This window comes from Urocitellus parryii, chromosome 14 (assembly GCF_045843805.1).
Source record: "Urocitellus parryii isolate mUroPar1 chromosome 14, mUroPar1.hap1, whole genome shotgun sequence".
Classification (NCBI taxonomy): Eukaryota; Metazoa; Chordata; class Mammalia; order Rodentia; family Sciuridae; genus Urocitellus; species Urocitellus parryii.
This window is the reverse complement of record NC_135544.1, coordinates 1,924,272-1,947,711: the sequence shown is the minus strand read 5'-3', so window position 1 is coordinate 1,947,711 and position 23,440 is coordinate 1,924,272. Positions and strand designations below refer to the sequence as shown.

At 36.4% G+C, this 23,440-nt stretch overlaps 1 protein-coding gene across 1 annotated transcript; it reads right to left on the bottom strand.

The window, feature by feature from the left end:
• Positions 1–995: 995 nt before the first annotated feature.
• Positions 996–20,534, bottom strand: Dctn6 (dynactin subunit 6). The gene is made up of 7 exons (XM_026414045.2): positions 20,430–20,534; positions 14,303–14,367; positions 6,890–6,995; positions 5,314–5,402; positions 4,138–4,185; positions 2,920–3,062; positions 996–1,130 (listed from the first exon to the last, which is right to left on the bottom strand). The coding sequence occupies exons 1-7, from the start codon at positions 20,450–20,452 to the stop codon at positions 1,032–1,034; spliced, it is 573 nt and encodes a 190-aa protein (XP_026269830.2). The 5' UTR covers positions 20,453–20,534; the 3' UTR covers positions 996–1,031.
• Between the last annotated feature and the right edge of the window lie 2,906 nt (positions 20,535–23,440).

Sequence of the window (23,440 nt, the reverse complement as noted above, 5' to 3'; positions counted from 1 at the left end):
CTTCTGAAAAGCAAGAGTGTTAATTACAGAAAACCACCCTTAAGGGGCTGGGAGTGTGGCTCGATGACAGAGTACATGCTTAGCAACAGGAGGCCCTGAGTTCAATCCCCAGCATCAGAAACAAAACAAAACAAAACAAAACCAAAATATGCATTTACAATGAAATTCTCAAAATTTTGTATACTGTGTAATTAAGCTACAACAAATTAAATAACTAATGATTATTACTATGTCAAAATAATTTCATAAATTTATAAAAATTTCAAAATCTTTTAGTTTTATTGTCCTCAGAAACCCAGGAATATCACTAAGTAGTCTTTTACTTGTCATCTTAGGATTCTTTCTGAATTTATATTCTTTCTTTTTAAAAAAGACCTTTATTTATTTATATGTGGTGCTGAGGATTGAACCCAGAGTCTCAACAGCCCCAGCCCCTAAAGACATCTTTCCCTGATTACTTTGTTTTGCTGAAAAGAAAAAAAAATTTCTTAAAAATAAGGTGAAGTTTAAACTAATTCAATAGCTGCTGGTATTTCATCTGAAACTTTAAACAGCTACAAATCCATAAGAGGAAAAGTAAGTAAACACATTAGCTTTAGTGCATCATAAAAATTAAGATAGTTACTTTGGGAAGATTAATGCAAGCCAAACTGATTGAAGCAGACTTACTAAAAATTCTGTCATCAGCAGTTTTATTTAGTTTAGCATATGCTAGAATATAATACATAACCTCATGCCATTTCTTATCATAGGTAGTCTTTTACATAATTAATTTGTGCCTAACATTTTATATAACAAAAGAAAAAATGAATCTGTAAATTATCAGAAAAGAGCATAGGTATAGGAAAATAATACATTTTTATATAAATTATAAAGGACAGTTACAATGGAAATCCACTAATTTCCTCTCTCTGTTTTATCAAATAAAGTCAACACACATTATTCTGTGAGCTGCTAAGAATGTACAAACACTGTGGCCCTTTTGAAAGAGAGTAGTCAAAGTGGGAATGTTATCTTGATATATCCTGTTCTCAGTTCTTAACTGGAGTTGAGGTTCCTTTCATAGTCTTCTTTAGGTGGTGATAATTTGGCAAGATTTTCATTAAGAAATCCAGTTGTAGAGTCTGGGGCTAAAAAGATAAGATAATTAAGATTGGTAGAAAGCAGAGTCAAGAATATTAGGTAGAAATGATTCCTATTAGGTCAAAGAATGATAGGTAATTTTCATTGACTTATTTCTTACCTGTTTGTGTTTTTAAAATATATAACAAAAATATATTGGGGTCTGGGGATGTGGATCAAGCGGTAGCGTGCTTGCCTGGCATGTGCAGGGCGCTGGGTTCGATCCTCAGCACCACATAAAAATAAAATAAAGATGTTGTGTCCACTGAAAACTAAAAAATAAATATTAAAAAAATTCTCTCTCTCAAAAAAAAAAATTTGGGCTGGGGTTGTGGCTCAGTAGTAGAGTGCTTGCCTAGCATGTGTGAGGCACTGGGTTTGATTTTCAGCACCACATATAAATAAATAAAGTCTACTGACAATAAAAAAATATTGATTGGTAACAAGAAAAAGGCAAAAGATTTTATATATAAAAATATACAGAAATACGTTTCCAAATTGGTTTTGTAGATTATATCCTGGCTTCTGAAAAGCAAAAGAGTGTTAATTACAGAAAACCACCCTTGTAAAATACTCAAGAGTATATTGCTTTCTACACAGATGAGACACAGTCATCAATCTTTACTATTCAAATGCCAGCAGTGCCCAAACTGAATGTAAAACTCACTTGGGGTACTTGTGAAAAATATGGATTTTTTTTAGGTCTGCGCCTAGATAGAATCTCTGTTTTTATTAAAGACCTCTATATAATTCTTATGATCAGTGAAATTTGGAAAACAGTGTCATACAACATTAAAAATTAAGCTACAGAATCTTGCTTACTTAATTCTAATTTCCTTTTTCCAACTCCTGCTTCATTTCTGTCTTTAATCATTCTTGTTTTTACATAGAAATAAGAAATTACTGATTTTTTCTTTTTAGTTTATAATAGCAGTTACTTGTAATAATAATAATGCCAAACATTACAAAAATAGAGTAAGAATTAAGAGTTTTAATATTTGATAAAATATGTCTAAGAAGCAGAGGCAAAGCAATAAATGTCTTGAAAATATTTCTTTGCAGGCAGGAAAAGGAGATTAGGTAATTAAAGGAATATATATTGAGTATGTCAAACAATGATGCTCAAAACTTCAATCTAATGTTTTATATTCAAAGGAAGTCCCAGATGTCTTATATTTTTTATTGTTTATTCTAACATTAAGGTCCAAATATACATTGCTCATTATTCTTTCCTGGTTTATTAAGAAAATATACAAACACACTTGCTTATTCATAAGCTGTTTTTATAATCAAGCTGTATTATGCTAATAAACTCATAAACAGATCCACGTTAATTTGGTAGGGCCATTCCTTTGGTAGGGCCTTGAAGATTGATATTTTAGGATTGAATCAATATGGTCTGTGAGGTTTGATGATGTATCTTCAGTGAAAATGCTAAGACCAGGAATAGCAATCTGGATTTTCTTTTTCCTCATAATCAACTTGTCATTGTCATTTGTATATCAAATACACACACAAACACAGGACAGTTACCTAAATACTCAATGACTGAGCTGCAAATTAATCCAAGTTTCTTAGAAATGTTTCTCTGATATTTTATTGTATTTATTTGCTTTTTTTTTTTTGGTTGGGATAAAATCCAGGGCCTCATTCGTGTTAAGTATGCACTCAACCAACTGAGCTCCTAATCATTTGCTTTTTAAATGAACTTGTTGTCCGTGAAGACAATTAGCTGGTGTTGGGGAGGGTTAACAGTCCTAGAATGAATTCTTTTTTAAAGAGAGATTGTTCTAGTACCTGTGGTCGCTCAGTTTGCACCCGACGAAGGCAGTCTGCACCATAGATCACTGTATTCTCAGGGATGACTTCAAAAGTATTTAGGTTGCAGCAAGCCCCAATGATGCAACCACTTGTCAATATTACATTTCTGCCTACATATGCTGCAGCAAAAACAGAAAAAAATTGCAACTTAGGACATCATATAATTATAACACTTTTTGTTGTGTTTACAACTCTTTTTTTCTCTGAGATTTAGGTATAAAAATGCAAACAGGCCTTAAGAAAAAAACAACAACAAAAACTAAAGAAAATGCATCAGTTCAGAGTTTGCATAGATAGCACAGGGGAAGGCAGTGCAAAGCATTTAAAACAGAACTCTGCTGCTGACTATTTTTGTGGCCTTGGGCATGTCACTGGTCTTTGAACTCAAGTTTATCTATAAAATGTGGAGACTACCCCACTTCATATTGCAATGAGAAAATAAAAGTACTAAGTTCAATAAAATAAAAGTACTAAGCTCAATAAAATAAAAGTACATAGTTCAATGAGAAAATAAAAGTACTAAGCACAGGTTTGACACATAGTAAGCTTATAATAAAGAATGCCAATAATGATAATAATTGGTAATCTAAATTAAAATTATGATCATTAAGTAGGTTAACAAAAAAGTATGATCTGATTTAAAAAAAGAAGCATTTTTTCCCCCATGCCTTTGAGGACCAACAAACCACTGTTCTTAAAGAAGTGTCACTTTTCAGGTTCTTTCTGCACTTTAGTGGGATAAGCTCTTGGAGCTGGTTCCCAGCAGTTCTGGTGACTTGACCCAATTTTGGAGAGTAGATATTTGTTTCTGATTGGCTGGGGGAAAAGTAGTTCTAAAATAAAAGAAACAAACCTGCTTGAGTAACTAACTGATTTTTTTCTATGACTACACTAATCAACTAAAATATCACTACACTAGGATTTAATAGAATTTTTTTTCAAATCTTTCAATGGAACTTTACGATTTAATCCAATCACAACTTAAAAATACACACCAGCCTTTTAATTTTAATGTATTTAACCACATTATCAAATAACTACATAATTAGATTAGGTTCTTTTGAGGCAAATAATTAGTTTGACAATGACTTAAGTCCAATTCTAAGCATACCACCTTGTCATAGTTTGAACTCTGGTTGTTTCCCAGGACATGACAAAAAGAAAGTAAGTAATAAAACTCTGAACATAGCTTACCTTTTGATTCAATGACATTGTTATCCCCCATTTTCATGGCTTGGGAATCTGTGAGCCCAGTTAAGTAAATACTATAAATAAGTTCACTCGCGCCCCCCCACCCGTTTTACACAGTATGTCTTTACATTACACTGGAGCACAGAGACATGGGAAAGACTTTGCAGGCTTTCCCTTGTCAAAAATCTTTGCTCAGGGAAACCTGTAATAAAGTTTTTTTAAAAATATTTTTTAGATGTAGACAGACACAATACCTTTATTTTATTTATTTTTATGTGGTGCTGAGGATCAAACTCAGTGCCTCAAATGTGCCAGGCAAGCATTCTGTCACTGAGCCACAACCCCAGCCCTATAATAAAGTTTTAACCCTTAAGTATAAGTATCTCGAGGTATAAATAAATGAATCCTTTTTTTAAAAAAGAGTAACATAACCTTGATTTTATATATTTTCACATTCTTTTAAGAAAAGCAAAACTATCCATTACCCAGTCACTGAAATACAGTAGACAGTGTTTTACGTTTTGCTGACACCATGGAAAAGTTTTACTATTTTTTCAGAGTATAAGACAAAGCAAAAGAACTGGTGACACCCTGGGAGAAAAGAAACAATATATATAGAATAAAATATTTTCACCCCTGCCCACCATATTTTTGAATCAGACAACATATTGTCTATTTAAAATAATAGAGAAATCAAACTGACAAAGGTGTGGTTCTTATATCAAGACAGAAGCCAGAATTACTATTTCTGTGTCCACTGCCATTCAGTCATTGCTACTTGACAATAAGTTATAGTTCCAGCAAAAGGACTTTCAAAATGCTGAGCTAAAGATGTATGCTTGTGTGTCCGAAAATGGTATGTGATATTTATTCTACGAATTAGTCAACAGATCAGGAAATATATATTTTTCTTTTTTCTTGCAGTGCTGAGAATCAAACCTCACACAAGCTAGGCATGTACTCTACCACTGAGCTATAGACAACCCCAACCCCAGAAAAGATTTTTTAATATACTGCAAATACGTCTGTACAAAAAGCAAGACAATGTACTCTTAAAAATGTCATTATAGTTTATATTATAAATATATTTGATAGATAAATCCTGATAATTTCTACAGGGGGAGATCTGGTGACCATAGGACATCTGGGAATGATTTATGGCAGAATAGTAAAGGATACAACAGCCAACTTCAAACACATTGTTGGTGCCAATGGTCATAGTTTTGGGTTCTGGATCTTCAGTGTCAGGAGTGATATTATCTGGATGACTATGAAAAGAAGAGATAAATGATAAAACAAAACAAAACAAAAAAACCAGTAACACAATAAGCTGTTTCCCTTTCCTTTAAGAGTTTGGGTTAAGGGCTGGGGATGTGCTCAAGCGCACTGGCCTGGCATGCACGGGCTGCTAGGTTCGATCCTCATTACCACATAAAAAAATAAAATAAAGATATTATGTCCACCTAAAACTAAAATATAAATATTAAAAAAAAGAGTTTGGGTTAATTCTCTCAATTTTACTTGCATCAAGCTTAAACTATACCACTGTATCAGTTATTTCTTGGTCCAAGTGAATCATTTCTTCTTTATGTTAAAGAAGCTTGATTTTTTAGTTGATCAGAAATGTATATAGTAAGGGACAGCCTTCCTTTATTTCTTAAACTCAGAATTCAGAGGAGACTGACTCTACTTTTAGCCTGTTAAGTTAGATCATACCTAACCTGAAACTTTTCCATTCTTATTAATCATTCAAGATTGTAAAATATAAACAGATATGCACATAAAATAATTATTTTATGATATTAGTTGAAATATTTGAAGACAAACGCTTGTACTCTTAGGAGGAAACTGTTTTAAAATGGTGTTTATCTCTGACAGTTGAGTAACTGCAGAATATTGCTTTTGTTAACTGACTTACACTGAAGGTGCCAAATGTTTTTTAAAGAGAAATTGCTTAATATACTGAGACTCCCAAATCCTAAAGCATTCAGACAAATCAGTCTTTTTATCACAGTTAAATATTTTCCCAAGGTCTTTCTTACAAATTCCATACATTGTTGCTATAAATTAGGTATAAGCCAAATTTTCTTGCCAACATTTTATCTAGAAAGACTTATAAATGCTTATGAAAATTTCATGAATTAGTTCACTGAAGATCACATACATGTTCTAATATTTTATTATTTTTTTATCTTTAAAGTTTAAAAATTGCCTCTAGGATCACAAATTTTTCACCTATAACTCTTGGTATTATTGTGCAGAACATGGGAAAACATACAGTTGATTTAAGCTCAAAATTTTTTGGGCATGAGTAATATTTCAATCAGAACCAGGAAATCCAACCAAAACTCTTCATAGCACCTGGAGGTTGGAGGTGCTCAGGAAGTGTTTGCTTAAGAGAAGGATGACAAGATGATACAGAAGGGGAAGGTCACTGGATCCAGAGGTGGAGATTCTAGTCAGCCATCAATCAGTAAGCTCTCACCCTGGGCAAATCTTTTCCTCTACTTGGTTTTTGGGTTCCACATTTACTTGTGTTGAAATAGATCCTTCATGTTTCTCCAGCTCTAAAACAGTGGGCATTCCAAATGTCAGGTATAATTTTTGATTTTTTTTTTTTTTTCAGTGCTGGGGATTGAACCCAGCGTGTTAGGCCAGTGCTCTGTGAGGAGTGAGCTACAGCCTAACCCCCAAAACTTATATTGATGAAAACTGTTACAGGTGCTGCTTAATTCACAGTATCTGTAAGTCTTACACATTTATGATGAGGGCCTGTTCTTCTATCAGGTTACCTTCACCAATCACTATTGGCCCAGCTTCAGCAATAATTCGTGCTTTGGGGTGAATCACCGTCCTTGGTCCTGTCAAAAAATCATTTGAGAAGAAATTATCAGTGGAGATCATGCTTCCAATAGCGGGGTGGGACGTGACCAAGGGTGGGTAAGGCTATTGGGAACAGGCTATGTACTTTACAAATAATATGTCCTGTTATTAGTAGTTAGTGCCAGATCTCAAGTCAAGGTGAGTGAGAGTACAGGCATGAAAGCCAGACAGTTTTGGCTCAACCTCCATTTTGAAGCATCTGTGATCTTAGCCAGGAACAGACGGCAATCTTGCAGGGTTATTGTATGGGTTAGGTGAGATGATGGTGGAGACAAGGTATGTGCCACATAGGTGGCAATAAAAAGTAATTTCTGAGTTGGGTTATTAGTCAGTTGGTAGAGCATTTGTCTTGCATATCTGAGGCATTGGGTTTGATCCCCAGCAGCAAGTAAAAGCAAATAAATAAAGGTATCATGTCTGTTGCCAGCTAAAAAACATTTGAAAAAAAAAAAAGACTGTTTGGGTGTTTTTTTTTTAAAGTAATTTCCTTTCTTTCTTTCTCTCAAAAAGGTGAGGCTCTCTGCTTATGATGTGGTACTTTCTTGTGCTAGTGCTCCACAGGATTCCTCTTATTACTTACTACAAGATTAAGAGGAAAATATAAGTGGACAGTAGTCAAAAATATATGGGATGTAATCTTAGCCTGTTATCCTTAATGCAAGCATATCCACTAGAAGGAGGCAGAGCTTCTGTTGTCTGATCTTGGATATGATTTTGACTGGTTAAAGTAGAAAAGGTGAAAGGAGAGAAAAGGAACCAAAGATAAACGCTGAGGTCCTAAGACTCTGGTGCATGGAGACCTGAAGAGATGCCTCCAACCTCAAATCTAGGGGAACAAGGAGGGGCCTTATCACGTACACTTCAAGAGCAGGACAATGGAGATATTGCACTCCTAACAAGGGACCCTGATTCTGGAATGCTAGCACACTCTCCTTTCTTGGCTTTTATCTACCCACAGGCCTCATGTTCTGGTGATAATCAAACTACTGATAAGAAAACATATCCTTCTATCTCCAACACACACCTTACTCATCCCTCAATATCAAGACTACTTCAATGGGTAAACAACTGGATAAGGAGTGACTAACTCTGAAAGTAAGGAAGGGTGGACAGAGGATCCACAGAGGGTGGAAAGGGGGTCAGGAAGGTGACCTTGTCCAGAAAATCTAGTATTAATTGTTAATTAAAAAAAAAATCATTATCTGTTTGTGGTAGGTAAGATGCAGCACTATACAGTATAGGGAAACACAAATGAACACGTGCTGGAGTGGGTGTATAGGCCAGTGGTAGAGTCTATGCTTGGCATGTATGAGGCCCTGGGTTTGGATCCCCAGCACCAAATAAATAAATAAATAAATAAATAAATAAATAAATAAATAAATGAACATACACTATTTTTGCCCCCTTGAACTTGTGATCTTGAAAACTGGGACTGCTTAGCACACTTACAAATGTATTAAACCAAATAAGGATGTGTTCTTGGTGCCCAGGGAATGGGAGGGAGTCTCAGTGCAGCTTATTTTTTTTCCTGACAATGAAGAACTGCAGGGATTGATACAGTGGGTGGGGGCCAAGACAGGATGCATGTCCCAAGATGCACTGTCTGGTAAGAAAGCATAAGAGTGGCCTTGATATTTCTCTGTCCCCAAATTTTCAACAGTTAAGTATAAAATTCCCAGTCAAATTCTCCTTCTCAGGATAGAAGATGTGATCCCTGGGAAGTTTCTCAAGTTGATCATGAGTGTGAACCTCTGTGCTTTTCTTCTCTTATAAATATAGCTCCCCCGACATAAGTGCACAGATACAATCTAGACACGTACTTATTTTTTCACATATATATTTTAATAAATATAACTATTTTCCAAAACAAACAAACAAAAAACCAAGAAGAGTGATATTGCTTCATATTTCTGCAAATCTTTTTATTCCCCTCTTTTTTATTAGAGCATCATAATTATACATAGTAATTGGGTTCATTTTGACAAAAATCATAAATATAAGGAATCTGATTTTGAGTCCCATCCTCTCTCTTTTCCTTCTCTCCTAATTCCTCCAGTCTCCCTCCTCTACTCTATTAAACTTCCTTTCTTCTACATACATGTAAAAGTGAAATTCCCTGTTATCTTTACATATGAATATCACATGATTTGTTAAATTCATTTATCTTCCCATTTCTCTTTCTCCCTCCCATTCTTTTATGTCCACTCCACTGATCTTCCCTATATCTTTATGATATCTGATCCCCTTATTTATCTATAGAAGAAATAGATTATCATTGCCAAAAATTCAAAATAATGCAAAAAGTGAAAGGTTCTGTCACACTTATTTGATTTCCTAGAGGCAACAATTCTTAAAAAAATTGGGTTATATTATTTCATAATAAATACTGCTATATACTTCAGATCTGTAAGTACCGCTATATATAAGCTATATCATTCAAAAATTCAAAAATAAATGCAACTTGTAGAAAAACTATGTATTACAAGTGCATTCTTCTCTAAATGATAATTTTTTTTCATGTAAACATATCTAGGTAGATATTCTTTTTACTGGGTATAAGGTATCTCACATTATATTAATATGCCACAATTTACTTAACTGACTCCTTAATAATGGACACTAAGAGGTTATAAACCTTTGAAGGAAAGATGCTAAATAATGCTGACACAAATACTGAATTCCTTTGAAAGGAGATATTCCTAAGTCTTCCAGATATATGAGCCAATTAAAAGTTGCAGTTTGCACAATACTAGATTTATATTTTATTTCAAAATGTTTCATATTAAAAGGAACCTATTTTAGGTTCTTTGTAATTAAAGCCACAGCCAGTACCCTACCCTTTCTAGAAAATCTGAACTCCAGATTCTATCACTTAAAGGCTATGTGCTTCCTCTCTCAAAGGTCACCCTTCTCATCTATAAAAAGGATGACATCCTACCTCATTGGGTTGCAATGTGAATTGTATGAAAAAAAATGTTTTAAAAGGAGCTCATAGGTTCTGACACATAGTTGTTAAAAATGAGAAGTTCCTTGCTATTTGTGGCTTGTGAGAGCTAACGAGTGACTTTTCAAAAAATTTTTTTTTAAATTAAATTCAGGTCCAAGAAACAGAAGTGTCTGCTTTCCTCTTCTATTAAGGTATCAAGGTATACTTACTTTTAATCAAGGGGTGAAATTCCGTACCTTATTATAGGATGAAAAAAAATTTATAATAAGAATGTTTTCTATAAGCAGTTTTAAAGATCTTAGACACGAGGCAGAGATCACCATGGCTATGACAGAAAGCAAATCTTTTGCCCTTGCTAAATAAGTAGTCAGAGGCACTAGACATTTTGATGGCTCTGAAACTATAGCTTTTGACAAGCACCACTTGTAAGGAGCTACCTCTGGATAGATTAATAAGCCATAGGTATCACTAAGACTTGTGTGTGTCTTTAGAAGTTCCTATAAAGTGCAGTTTTTGTTTTTTTTAGGGGGGAGGTATCAGGGATTGAACTCAGGGGCACACCTATTTTGTATTTTATTTAGAGACAGGGAATGAGTTGCTTAGCTCTTCACTGTTGCTGAGGTTGGCTTTGAACTTGTGATCCTCCTGTTTCAGCCTCCCCAGCAGCTGGGATTACAGGTGTGTGTGCCACTGCACCTGGCCTAAAGGGCACCCCTGAAAACAATTGACATTTAAATTTTTCTTTTTCAAAAATTATGAAATACATGCTCATTATATTAAAAAGTCCAAAAAAATAAGCACAAATTAAAAAAAAAAATGAGACAAATCCCAGAATATGCCTTTTTCTTTTGTAGTAGTAGGGACTGAACCCAGAGTCTGGAGCATGCTAGGAAAACTTTCTATTGAACTACACCTCCAGCCCCATAAGATGGCTTGTACAATACTTTAAAACAAAGCTGTCATTTTAATCAGATATTTTATTATTTTTATTATTATTAAGTTTTGTAATAGGTAACTGGAAAACTCTTGGTTATAAATCTGAGGGCCCGTGTTGCATAGCAGCAACACAGGTGACCCATGACTTAGACCCCACTGCCTCCTGCTGGCAGCATGGCCAAACTACAGGTCCCAATGTGCAAGGGTTGCAAGAACTGCCCATTAATCCCTAAGTTTTCAATTAGTTAAATTAAATTAATTATTTAGTTTCCACAAATGATATATTTCTTGTTCAATTTAAGTTTTTATAGGTGTTCCACATCTGAGATGATGGGACAAAAATGGATTAAGAGGTGAAACTATTAACTTTGTGAGGTGACAGCAAATGAGATTGGCAGTAATAAATTGGACAGTTCCCCTAAACCCTCTTGTAGGTCCTTTTGGGCAAAGACTAGAAAGATTTGAATACATGTACTTCAGAATATGTGATTGCTAAGATTTTGGTTAGACAGACTTCTTCAAGGAGTCTGTAGCTTCAATGAATGATGTGGACAATCCACCTTTGTCTCTGTAAGGTTCTGTGCAGCACATTGGGCAGCAGAGAGCTCAGTAATACAAACACAATTATGCAGATATAGTTTACTCCACTCTTTCCTGAATACCATGAGAACTTTTAACTAGAATGGGTCTGAATTCAAACCAAATTTAAAGGTCTTAAGGTTAAAATGTTTTAAAAATAAAAATTTGTCATCATTGAAAGTTTTTCCTTTTAAGTCTGTTGTGAACCTTCTTGGAACTCTTTCTGGCAGGGAAATTAGTGTATTTTCTTACTGAATGTGCTGAAATCCTATTTGGCTTATCTCCTTGTTTGGATAAATGTGTCTCGAGTTGGAGCTGCCTTAACTGGTGGATGCATTATTTTTCTAAATGGTTGGCTGGACTTGAGGCAACACAGCCAGAAAAGCATTCCTTGCATCACATTTCCATTTCCCTCATTTGGTAAGGGGCACTTTTCCTGTCTACCTTTGTTACAGAAAGCAATCTCTGTAAATGTTTTCCTATGTCAATAAATAATTTAAAAAGCCCCAAGCTCTCTCTTCAGAAAATTAAACAACTCCCTTGACCTATAAGCTGAAGTACCCATCTGAGCTCCTTTATAAGCAATGATTTCTCAAGTCAAAGCCACAATTCAGCCATACTGAAAAAGACTCTTACAATAAAAAGGAGGTTTTTGATTAGTATTAAAACTCTGCTGGAGAGAATGAATTAAGTGGGACAAAGTATTCCATCACAAAGAGTTCTGCCTTCATATTATAATGTCCCAACCAAGCCCTGGCCTAACACCAATAGTGTGCCCCTAGCCCTCTAATGGACTAGAGGACTGTGCTTGGAGGTACCTTTCTGAAATATTCTTCAGCTCTCAAAATGAAGATTTTCAGGAAATAATTCATGCTGCATGAATCAAGGCAGCTTAATTAAAAACAGGCCTGATGCTATGAAACTTTATCCAAGTTATAATAATCAGGAGAGCTGTTATTTTTCCCCAGGTCTATTTCTGAGCAGCCCCTAGTGAGGGGGTGAGGTATCAGCAGAGATTCAAGTCAAAGGCTCCTGGATAAGAACTGTAATTTCAAGCTTCTGACTAATTTCTCTGATAAACGAAATTACCTGATTTTCTTGGAAAACAGATCAGGTTTAACATTCCACTGAATCATACCAAAAGAAAAAAAATTACTTTCTTTCTGAAATATTGAAGAATGGAATAGTTTGTAAAAGTTTAAATGACTAGAAAATGGAAAGTGGCACAAAAACATCTTGAAAAATCTTCAAACTGCATTTGAGTTTACTGGTACTTAACCCAGAAAATAGGGTTCATTAAGTACTCAGGTCTCCAATTCTATAAGCACATAAGACATAAGAAAAAGACTTAAATCAGTTATTCTAGTAAGTCAAAACACAAAAACAATAAAAGTTCTAAAATAACTAGACTGCTGGGGAGAGCTGTAACCAGATGACTTATCTTTACTCTCTGCCTGGATTTAACTTCATAATTATATCTCACAGGAGGTTTTTAAATCTGATGTTCTTTTAGAAAAATGAATAGCAGCCAAAAATTAGAGATATTTTATACTAAATATAAGAGTAACAGAAATACCAATTCTGGAATATTTATACAAACACATGTGCATATATATATATGAATTATATATACATATAAATTATATATATATATATATAAATATCCATTAGAGATAAGAATTGAGGCTTGAGTACAGAAAAATAAAAGAAGGAAACATGTATAAAAATGAGGTAAAAACTGTGGAAGACATAACATTGTGTAATTATATCACTCTTCTGAACTTTTTCTTTAATTTAAAAAACTGATTTGTTTCTGTGAAATATTTGAGTAAATTTTCTTGTTTTAAAAATTTGGAGGCAGATGTGATGGCACATGCCTGTAATCCCAGCTACTTGGAGGGCAGAGACAGGAGGATTGCAAATTTGGGGACAGCCTTGGCAACTCAGCAAGATCCTGTCTCAAAATAAAAAAATAAAAAGGGCTGGGGATGTAGCCCAGTGGTAGAGAATCCTGGGTTCAATTCTAATACAAAATCCTGGGTTCAATTCTAATACAAAAAAAAAAAAAAAAGAATCAAAATAAAATAAAATATAACATGGGTTTGGAGGTGGAGCTATTTAAAAGGAGCTGACTCTCCTATAATACATGTGTTTTTGTTTACACGCCTCCCTTTTCTCATTCGAGGTGATTCTTGGTAGTCAAACATCACTTCCTGACCTGCAAGACCAGAGTTCCACGCTGGACAATCAATTGATCAGCCCTAAATTATTTACTTCTAGACTTTTTATATGTAAGAACAAATCTTTGTGTGCTTAAACTACCATTACATGCAGGTAAACCTTGTCTTGATATACACAATTACAAAGATGAGAAAATGAAAGTTAGTAAGGTTAAGTAACATGTCTGAAATAACCTAGCAGGTAAGGAGTACAGAGCAAGCTAACAGATTTGTGGACTCCATGGTGCATGTTCTTAATAAATCACTCTAGAATGCAAATTCCACAGAGGCAGGACTTTTCTCTGTTATGTTCACTGCTTTTTCCCTAGTGCCAACAGTGCTTGGCACATACATCATGGGTACACAACTTCTATGTCTCAAATACATGAATAAATAAACACTGTCTTATTAGTATTTCAGCTAGAAATTTAAACATGGCCTCTACCATATTATATTCTTTTCAAAATATTATACATATGAGAAAACACATTGTTTTGTCAATACAATTAGGATACTAATAAAACAGACATAGAAGGTAGTAAAGCACTAAAATAGATTAATACATCAATTCTTAAGAAACAACATTAATAAACCATTTTCTTACCTATAGTAACATCTCCTCTGATTTCACTTTCTACACATACAACTGCTCCGGGAGCAATCTTCACACTATAGGAAGAAAACGGTAACTTTCATCATGGGAAAGACCAAAAATAGAAGCTATGCTGGGCCTGGTGCAGTGGTGCATCCTATAAATCCCAGGGGCTACGGTGACTGAGGAAGGAGGATCCAAAGTTCAAAGCCAGCTTCAGCAACTTAGGCCCTCAGCAACTCAGTGAGACCCTGTCTCTACATAAAATACAAAAAGGGGCTTGGGATGTGGCTCAGTGGTTAACACCTCTGGGTTCAATCCCTGGTAATAACAACAACAACAACAACAACAACAACAAAGAAGCTATGCTGGCAGTGTAGTGAAGAAAAGCTTAAAACAATTGATGGAAAAATGGAATGTCAATTTTAAGAGGGCAAGGTTTTAACACATTATAAATTTCTCAAGTGACATATTATCTGTCAGGCCAAAATCATATATACTGTTAAAATGTTAAGAAGAAAAAGAGCTTTGATTTTTCCTTTGAATTTAACACCAGCTCTACTTCTAAATAGCAAAAAAGCTGAAAACTACCTAAATATCCATCAATAGTGGACTGGATAATAAATTATGGTACTCTAGGAATTAATGTACAGTTATTAAAATGAATGACCAATTCTTCATGTAAAGATTTGGGAATAATTTCCAAGCTACATTGTTAAGTAAAAATAGCAAAGCCAAAAAAAATGGGCATATGTAATATGCTACTATTTTTGTAAACAGGGAAAATAAGTATGTTTTGATTTATAGTTGTTAGTACTATTTAGAAATACATTAATTTTGTACATTGACTTTATATCTTGAGATCTTGCTAAACACATTTTTTATTTTTCAGTGCTAGGGATCAAATCAAGGGCTCTGTACTTGCTATGCAAGCACTCTATCATTAAGCCACACCCCCAACCCCTAAACCCATTTTTGTAGATTGTTTGGAATTTTTTACATAAACAATTAGATTGCCTATGAACATACACAATTTCATTTTATTTTATTTTTGGTCCTGGGGATCAAACAACTGAGAGACACTTGCCCACTGAGTCGCAACCCCAGAACTATTTTGTATTTTACTTAGAGACAGGGTCTCACTGAGTTGCTTAGTGCCTTGCTTTTGCTGAGGCTGGCTTTGAACTTGTGATCCTCCTGTATCAGCCTCCCCAGCTGCTGGGATTACAGGCATGAGCCACTGTGCCCAGTAGAGTTTTATTTTTTCTGTTCAGATAGCATATTCAGATAGCATGCCTATGATTTCTTTTTCTTGTGTTAATTGCTCTGGTTTAGCCTTCAAATAGATATTACAAAGAAATCATGAGTGGAGACTTTCTGCCTTGTTCTCAATATTATAAGAAACAGTTCCATAAAGCCACTAAGATCCTAAGATCCTAGAAACTATAAATTAAACTATGAAATTTGCATTTTCAATATTAAGTGGGCTGGGGATATAGCTCAGTTGGTAGAATGCTTGCCTCGCATGCATAAGGTCCTGGGTTCAATCCCAGCAGCAGCAGCACCACCACCACCATGACCCAAACCACACACCCCCTCCCTCCCACAAAAATGGTAAGTGAAACAATTGAAGCTTTGTTGACCACAATGTTATTGCATCAATTTATAAATTTTTCAAAAACTTATTTTCTCATTTCAGTAAATATGTTCTGCAACCAGCAAGGACTGGAAACCTAAATTGAAATGTTTTACTAATTTACTTTTTTCTGAACTTCTATTTTAAATATTTATTCATGAAAATGTTTATTTTTAACTTATGGTAGATAACATAAAAATTAGTGGCACTTTCTAGTTATGAGACTTTTTCAATAAAAACGTGCTGAAAGATTTCATTTTTAAAAAATGGACTTATGTTACTCTTTCAAATGTATATTCCTCAATGATTATTTGAATACTTACAAACTATCACTGGAATGACAGATAAAATATGAATACTAGTTGTCTTTAGAGAGGTAATTGTGAAATATTGTTAATAATGTTGGAAGGGGGATAAAAATACAGTCATCAACTATGTATTTTCTAACAATAAAAATAAGGTGAAACTACATAAAAACATTAGAATGCTATACTTCTATTTAAATAAACATAAATGTTTATAACAGGGGTTGTCCAAGCTCATTCATGAAATATACTGTCCATTGCAATATTGGTGCTACAGAGTTGAGTAGCTGCAAGACTGTGAGATCTCCAAAGCCTAAAATATTTGCTAACTGGTCTTTTACAAAAAAGTAGACTCCTGTTCTACATGAACAACTCATCTCTGTAATTTCACTCCTCTAAAACTTTTATTCCTCCAGTAAAGAAAAGAGATATTATTTAAAAAAAACCCAACAACAAAGAGCAAGAGAAGAAGCAATAACAGGTAAAGTTACAGATTTCTAGGAGACTGTACAGAAGGAAAGCAGTTAACAGGCTTAACTTAGAGGTACTAGGTTATTTAGGGAAATGTATATGGAGTCCAGCGGGAGAGCAGTGGAGATGAGAGATAAAGGATATACAGTAGAGCTGTTGGATACCTCAGCCCTTCTCTACCCCCAATGTGCACAGTCAGATGACCCCTTTCTGAGGTGCTCTGTTCAAGATACCAGACCCAGAGGAAAGCGGGGGATAATGGTCACAGTAAACAGGGAAACCATCAGCTCTACTTGCCCTGTGTGCCTCCCTGACCCTCACAAAGAATTTGAGGCAGTCTGGAGAAACTACCATACATTCTGAATTCTTTAGTGAAAAGGCTGGTTTCCTGGCTGCCTTTTTCTACCCTGAGGCTCATCAGAGGATCCTCTTATGAATATACCAGAGCTACCAGGTATTTAGTCTTCATTTTTTAATAATGTATAGAGAACAAAATATTATCAGACATTTGAGGAATGCTTCCAACTAAAAGAAAAAGAGAAAAACACATGGGGGGGGGGAGTCTAAGGGAACACAGTCAATTCAGGTAGCAAGTAGTATATCTTAACAATGAACAAACAAACAAACAAACAACCTTATAATTAATCCAGAGAAATCAGATTGTTTTTGCATTTAAAAATCAAGATAGAAGTCTAAGAAAGAAGAGTAAGAGTCTATAAAAGAGTTCCTAGGAAGAAAAAAATATGACCAAAGTAAGTTAAACATTCACTAGAAGTTAAAATCAAGGGTTGCAGTTTTCCAAATGAACTTTTTAGTAAAGTATGTACTTGTGTGCATCCATTAGTTTGATAAAAAGTACAATCAGTATTAAATAACAGGAAAGTACAATTTTTTTAATGTAAGAAGGCTCAATATTAAATACTAAAACACAATTTTACCTATTTAAAATACACATCTAGGCAAAGACTAGAAAGTAACAAAGGAAAAAACCTCTCTTTCCAGGTTGAACATCACTGAAATTAGTAGAAATATCCAAAGTAGGCAGAAAAAAGGGCAGATGAGGCTGGGAAGCAAAGGAAGGACCACTCATGAACAAATCTGTATAGGAGATTCATACTTGTAAACAAGATGTTCCTAAAGGCTTCTCATTCCCAAGACAACAACAACCAAACTGTATTTAGATAACTGGTGTTTATAAGATGAAGTAGTGGGAAGAGGGCCTAGGGAGCCTAATCCTGCAGAGATTACCTGGGCCTGAAAGGAGGTGGCAATACTTAGAAGCTGTAGGTATGGCTAGGAAACTGATACGAGACTTGTCAACAAGTACTATAATTAATAAAATCTGGCTTTGAGGAAAAAAATGGGAGATGTGTACTTCCCATTCCTTGTTATGACCTATGGACCACAAATTATGTATTTACTTTCTTCTCAGAGCCAGGAAAATATGTTTGACTAAGGAGGGAATGGGGAGAGGGGTGAAGAGTGAAATAAGGAAACTGGTTAACCATTCTGTCCCCTTCCTGGAAGGGATGATTCCAGATGGAGAGAGGGGCTCAATATAGTTGCTCTGACTCAGTTTTCCATTAGTGCCAGAAAACCAAGCAAAGGTGAGGAGCCAGGGAGCAAAATCAAAGCTTCTAGGTTTCTGATTTGCAGGACTGATGGCACCAACAGAGAAAGTCTATGGGAGAAGGGCACATTTCAAGGTAAAATCAGTCTTAAGTATTTATAGAAAAGGAAGGAGATACTCCCAATAACCACTGAAAATACAGATCTGGACTTATGAGAGAATTCTAAAAACATAGCCCCAAGAATAAAAAAAAGTATGGATTCTCTTTTAAATATGTCTCTTCATCATTTAGATTCCAGAATCCCCAATATTTCCTAATATAAATGTAAAGCAATTCTCAAAGTATTTTTAAAAATCACACTAATTTCTCTACTGATATGAAGAACTAAAAAAAGAAGCTTTCCCATCAACACCTATTTTGTAAAGATCTAAGTTAAAAAAAATGTATACACACACACATATATAAAATAGAAAAAAATGAACAATCCTTGGGTCTATTTCATGAAATGCTTGCAAGATGAGACAGCTATATCTGATTCCATCATTTTATCTGGCACTGACTTTCTACAAGGAATAATTTAATGAAATTCTTCCAAGTGATCCGTTCAGAATTATCCTATGTCCTATCAAGAATCAATCTGCTGAAATCACAGAAAAAATATAACCTTCATACTGAGATCAAAAAAGAAAGAAAACTTTAGTAAGATAGAGCAAAGTAAAAAAGAGGAAAATCATCTCTTTCAACCTTCTCAGATTATAGACAAGGAAACACATTCAGAGATTGGAATTTCTTAAAGCAAAGTTTATTGCTGGGGCATCATTGTCCTGTCATTAGTCATCTCTTTTCTGTTAGTTCAAAGTTGTCTGGAAACATCCTGTCACTCTACATATTTTTTCTGTGATAAATGAATGATGCTGTTCTTGAACATATCACCATTCATAAATGCCACTTTTCTGATACTTTTCATTTGACGTGGTTTTTTGTATTAAAATGCAATGGTATTAAGCTCTGTTCAAATAACATTAGCTTCTACAAAATTTCTCTTCTTTTAGGCCCTTATTTCTCATTGAAGTTTTTCATTCCCTCAATCCCTTCTCATTATTTAAATAGTGTCTCAAGTCGGGGTAGAAGAAACTCATACATGATCTGTCTTTAGATTTATGTCCTAAGAAGAGATCATAAGTAGTGTTTATGTCGCCATCTGCATGCTTCTTCGCGACGTACTTAACAATTAAACAAATTAAAACGTTGACCCCGTTGGACCTCGGAGTATGGGAGTATGGGGTGCAGCGGGAAGAAGGCAGTTCCGAGGGGAGGGCAGGCATGCAGACTTATTAGAAGTCAATAATACCTCCCTCTTCACCTTATGCTACGAATATACGGTATATAATATTTATAGTAATGTTTTTCTTTAGTTTTTGAAAAAAATTACAGATTACCCTCTAAGTGGAACAAAAGCCTAAATTTCAACTTATGGCACAAAACCAATATCGGTTTTGCCAGAGTCAGCAGAGGGCGCTCAACACAGTTGCTTTTGGAAATGCTTTTACGTAGGCATTTCTCTTATCCAAGCTGTTTCTAGGTGGAATACCAAGAGTCCCTAGCGAAGAAGCAACCACAGTTCCTCTCCCCCAAGTTGACAGGGAGCTCCTACACGCCTGGCAGAACCAGTCACAGACCTGGCCCAAGCACGGCCCCCTTTCTGACGCGCAACCTCGAATCAGTTTACACCTCCGCTGCCATCCAGAAAACCCATAGGTTACTAGGGTGTGACCAGCACTGGCGCCGGCGTCTCGCAACAAAGTCCAGCAACAGGCCGTACGCGCACTGGTAACAAGAGAATGGGAGAAATGAAGGCGGTTTCACCCAGCGTCCGGGGAATAGGCCGGGACCCTTCTGCGCAGGCGTGCTGCGGCAGAGGGCGTGAGGGAAGCAAGAACCAAAACGGTCGCGATACCAAAGCTGTATCCCTTCTCCGTCCTCTCTACCCCCACTGGGTCACCTCCTCTCAGCGGAAGCCAGGTCTTAGGTTTAGGTACCAATCAGCCCAAGCGCCCAGAGTGAGACACCACCTCAGTCCCCAACACTGGCGACCAGAAATAGGTTCCCCCCGTGCGGAAAGTTTAGAACAATCTTTCCTCAAGCAGCAGACGCACCTCTTTTGAGTCTTCTCCGCCATTGTACGGGCCTGATCTACAGCTGGAGCCGTGATCAACACCACAGACTGGATAAAGCGACAATCTCTACAAGCGATTGGACAGCCTGACAGGATTGGGACGGGGCGGAGCCGCTGGGCCTGCGCGCGGCGTGGGCAGGGGCGGGGCCGGGGGAAGGCGCCGGAAGCTCGCAGACGTCGAGGATGGCGGTGTGCGCTGGGGTGGGCCGCTACGCCTGGCCCACTGAGGACCTCAGCACTGACCAGGGATGCATCGAGTCGATTTTAAAACATTTATTCCAGCCCAGCTCACATCGCTATGACCCTATTTTACATCCTTACCACCTTTTGATACTTGTGATCACACTATGAAGGTGTCCCTCTGACCTCCCGAGTGTTCCTTTCAGTCTCGTTGCGGTTTTCTATGTTAGAGTTTCGCCTTCCCACCCGTGGCCCTTTTCTTAATCTGAGTGATCTTATCTTTCCCATAGGTCAGTTGTGGCCCTCTACCTGCTGTTTTTTTTTTTTTTTTTCAACTTAGTATCTCTAGTTCTGTGCTCTGCCGGGCTTCACACCTGATTTTAGATTGACTATTTGACACCTATTTGGATGCCTAAGTCTTATCAAATCGAAATCAACCTCAATGGGAGCTTTTGATTCATGACCTTGCCCTCTTTCCAACCAGTTGTTCCTTGATCTCCCTCTCTGTAAAGGAATTCACCCTTCTCCCAGTTGCTCAAGCAACTGGAAAGTCACCATTAGCACACCTCATCACCACATACTTAATTCACCTGCAAGTTTTTGTTGAAATTTATTTCTTCCACTTTGCACCATTTGCCCCACCATCTCTAATCTCCCTGCATGTTTCTCCACTGTTGTTCCTTCCATCTTTTAATTTTTTTTTTTGGTTGTAGAAAAACACAATATCTTTATTTTATTTATAAACCCAGGGCCTCACACATGTTAGGCAAGTTCTACCACTGAGCCGCAATCCCAGCCCTGTTCCTTCCATCCTTGACCTGTGAAATCACTCCCACCCCCAACTCTCATCCAGGTCATTCTCTTACAGCAAAACCATCCTTTAAAAATCAAGTTCAGAAACCATGCACACCTTTAATCCTGTTGTCTCGGAACATCCTGCTACTCTACGTATTTTCCTGTGATAAATGAATGATGCTGTTGAACATATCACCATTCATAAATGCCACTTTTCTATACTTTTCATTTGATGTCGGTTTTTGTGTTAAAATGCAATGTTAGTAAGCCCTGTTCAAATAAAATTAGCTTCTACAGAATTTTTCTTGTTTTAGGATTTATTTTTCATTGAAGTTTTTCAGTTCCTCAGGGAATGGGAGGCTGAGGCAGGAGGATCAAAAATTCCAGGCTAGTCTCAGCAACTTAGCCAGGCCCTAAGCAACTTAATGAGACCCTGTCCCAAAAAAAAAAAAAAAAAAAAAAAAAAAAGAAAAGAAAAAGGACTAGGGATGTGGCTTGGTGGTTAAGCACCTCTGGGTTCAATCCTTGGTAATCAAAAAAAAAAAAAATCCAATTATTTACTTCCCATTCTTTTAAAAATCTTTCCATAACTTGTCTCTGGATCAGATCCAGCCAGACTACATCTCTTGTCTTGCATTTCATGCTTCTCTTCCTCTTTCAGAGGGCCCCATTTTTTTTTCTCCAAGAAGCCAAACTGACTTTCCACCCTCAACTGCTTCCAATTGTCCTCCACCCCTAACATCTATGACCTCAGATGTCACATACTCAGTGTTCAACTAGAGAAACAGAACCAGCCAAAGACATATATTGAGAGATTTATTGCAAAGGATTGGTTTATGTGATTGTGGGGCCCTGGCTGGGCAAGTCCAGAATCTGTAGACCAAGCTGGAACTCTTATACAAAGGGTGTAACTGCTGTCCACAAGTGGAATTTCTTCTTCAGGGAAGCCTCAGTTTGTTCTTAAGGCCTTTCAACTGTTTGGATCAGGTGTTAGATCAGGACGCAAGAAAAGACCACTGACTCCAATTAAAATCAAATTAAAGCAAGCTTGTTATTTTGACTGGCCAGGCTGCCTCTCCCACCCCAAACTGCAGGAACAAGACAGCACCGCAGCTTTCTTGCAGCCCAGCTTTATAGCCCAGAAAGTTACACAAAGCGGGGTTACAGATAACAAAACTTTGACGAGCATAAGATTTTTGCTGGCTCTGGCATCAGAATTTATGAAGGTCATTAGAGCCTCAGAGAGGGTCGTTATCTGGCCAGGGAAGGCCAAGATTTATGAGGCGTCACTAAAGTTTCAGAGAGGGCTGCTATCTGGTCAGAGAGCCAGGCATGGGTGAGTTCAAGGCATGGGCAGGCATTCCAAGCAGGTTCAGAATTTGTAGTAATTTATAGTAAAGCCAAAATTAGCTTTTCATGGCTTTGTGGCGAGGTGGCTCCCAATTTTAAGAGAAAAATCAGGTTGGGTCTATCACAGGCCCACAAAGATTATCTAGAATAATCTAGGATAAACTCCCTTCCTTAAAATCAACTTGTTATGGATTTTAATCACATTCACAAAACACCTTCACATAGCACTTATGTTAGTGTTTGATTGGAAGACTGAATATTGTAGCCTTGCCAAATTGACAGGAAAAAGAAAAAAGAATCATCATACTCAGGAAGACCCTCCTTGGTCATCTGTCTCAGGCCATCTTAGCTGTTCTAACAAACTACCTTAAATGGGGTAATTTATAAAGAAAAGAAATTTATTGCCCACAGTTCTAGAGGCTAGGATATTGGAAATCTAAGCACTGGAGATTGTATGTCTGGTAAGGGCCCAATCCTCATAGCTAATGCCTCTGCTGCATCCTCAGATGGTGGAAAGGGCAAACAGGTTCACTCAGGCCCTTTTATGAAGACACTAATCTCATTCATGAGGGCAGAGTCTTTGTGACATAACTACCTCTAGTTTTTTTTGCTTTCCATTGCTGTGACAAAATACCTGTTGTAGAAAATACCAATCCTGCCAAGGCT

What these genes read in the sequence shown, in the direction of transcription:
- Dctn6 (XM_026414045.2), bottom strand. Translation starts at nt 20,452, where the DNA reads ATGGCGGAGAAGACTCAAAAGAG. An exon ending in TGTGTTTGAAGTTGGCTGTT is followed by an intron (nt 4,186 to 5,313) that starts GTATCCTTTACT and finishes CTGGGCTCACAG; the next exon opens with ATTCCCAAGCCATGAAAATG. An exon ending in CAATGTCATTGAATCAAAAG is followed by an intron (nt 3,063 to 4,137) that starts GTAAGCTATGTT and finishes TTTTTGCTGCAG; the next exon opens with CATATGTAGGCAGAAATGTA.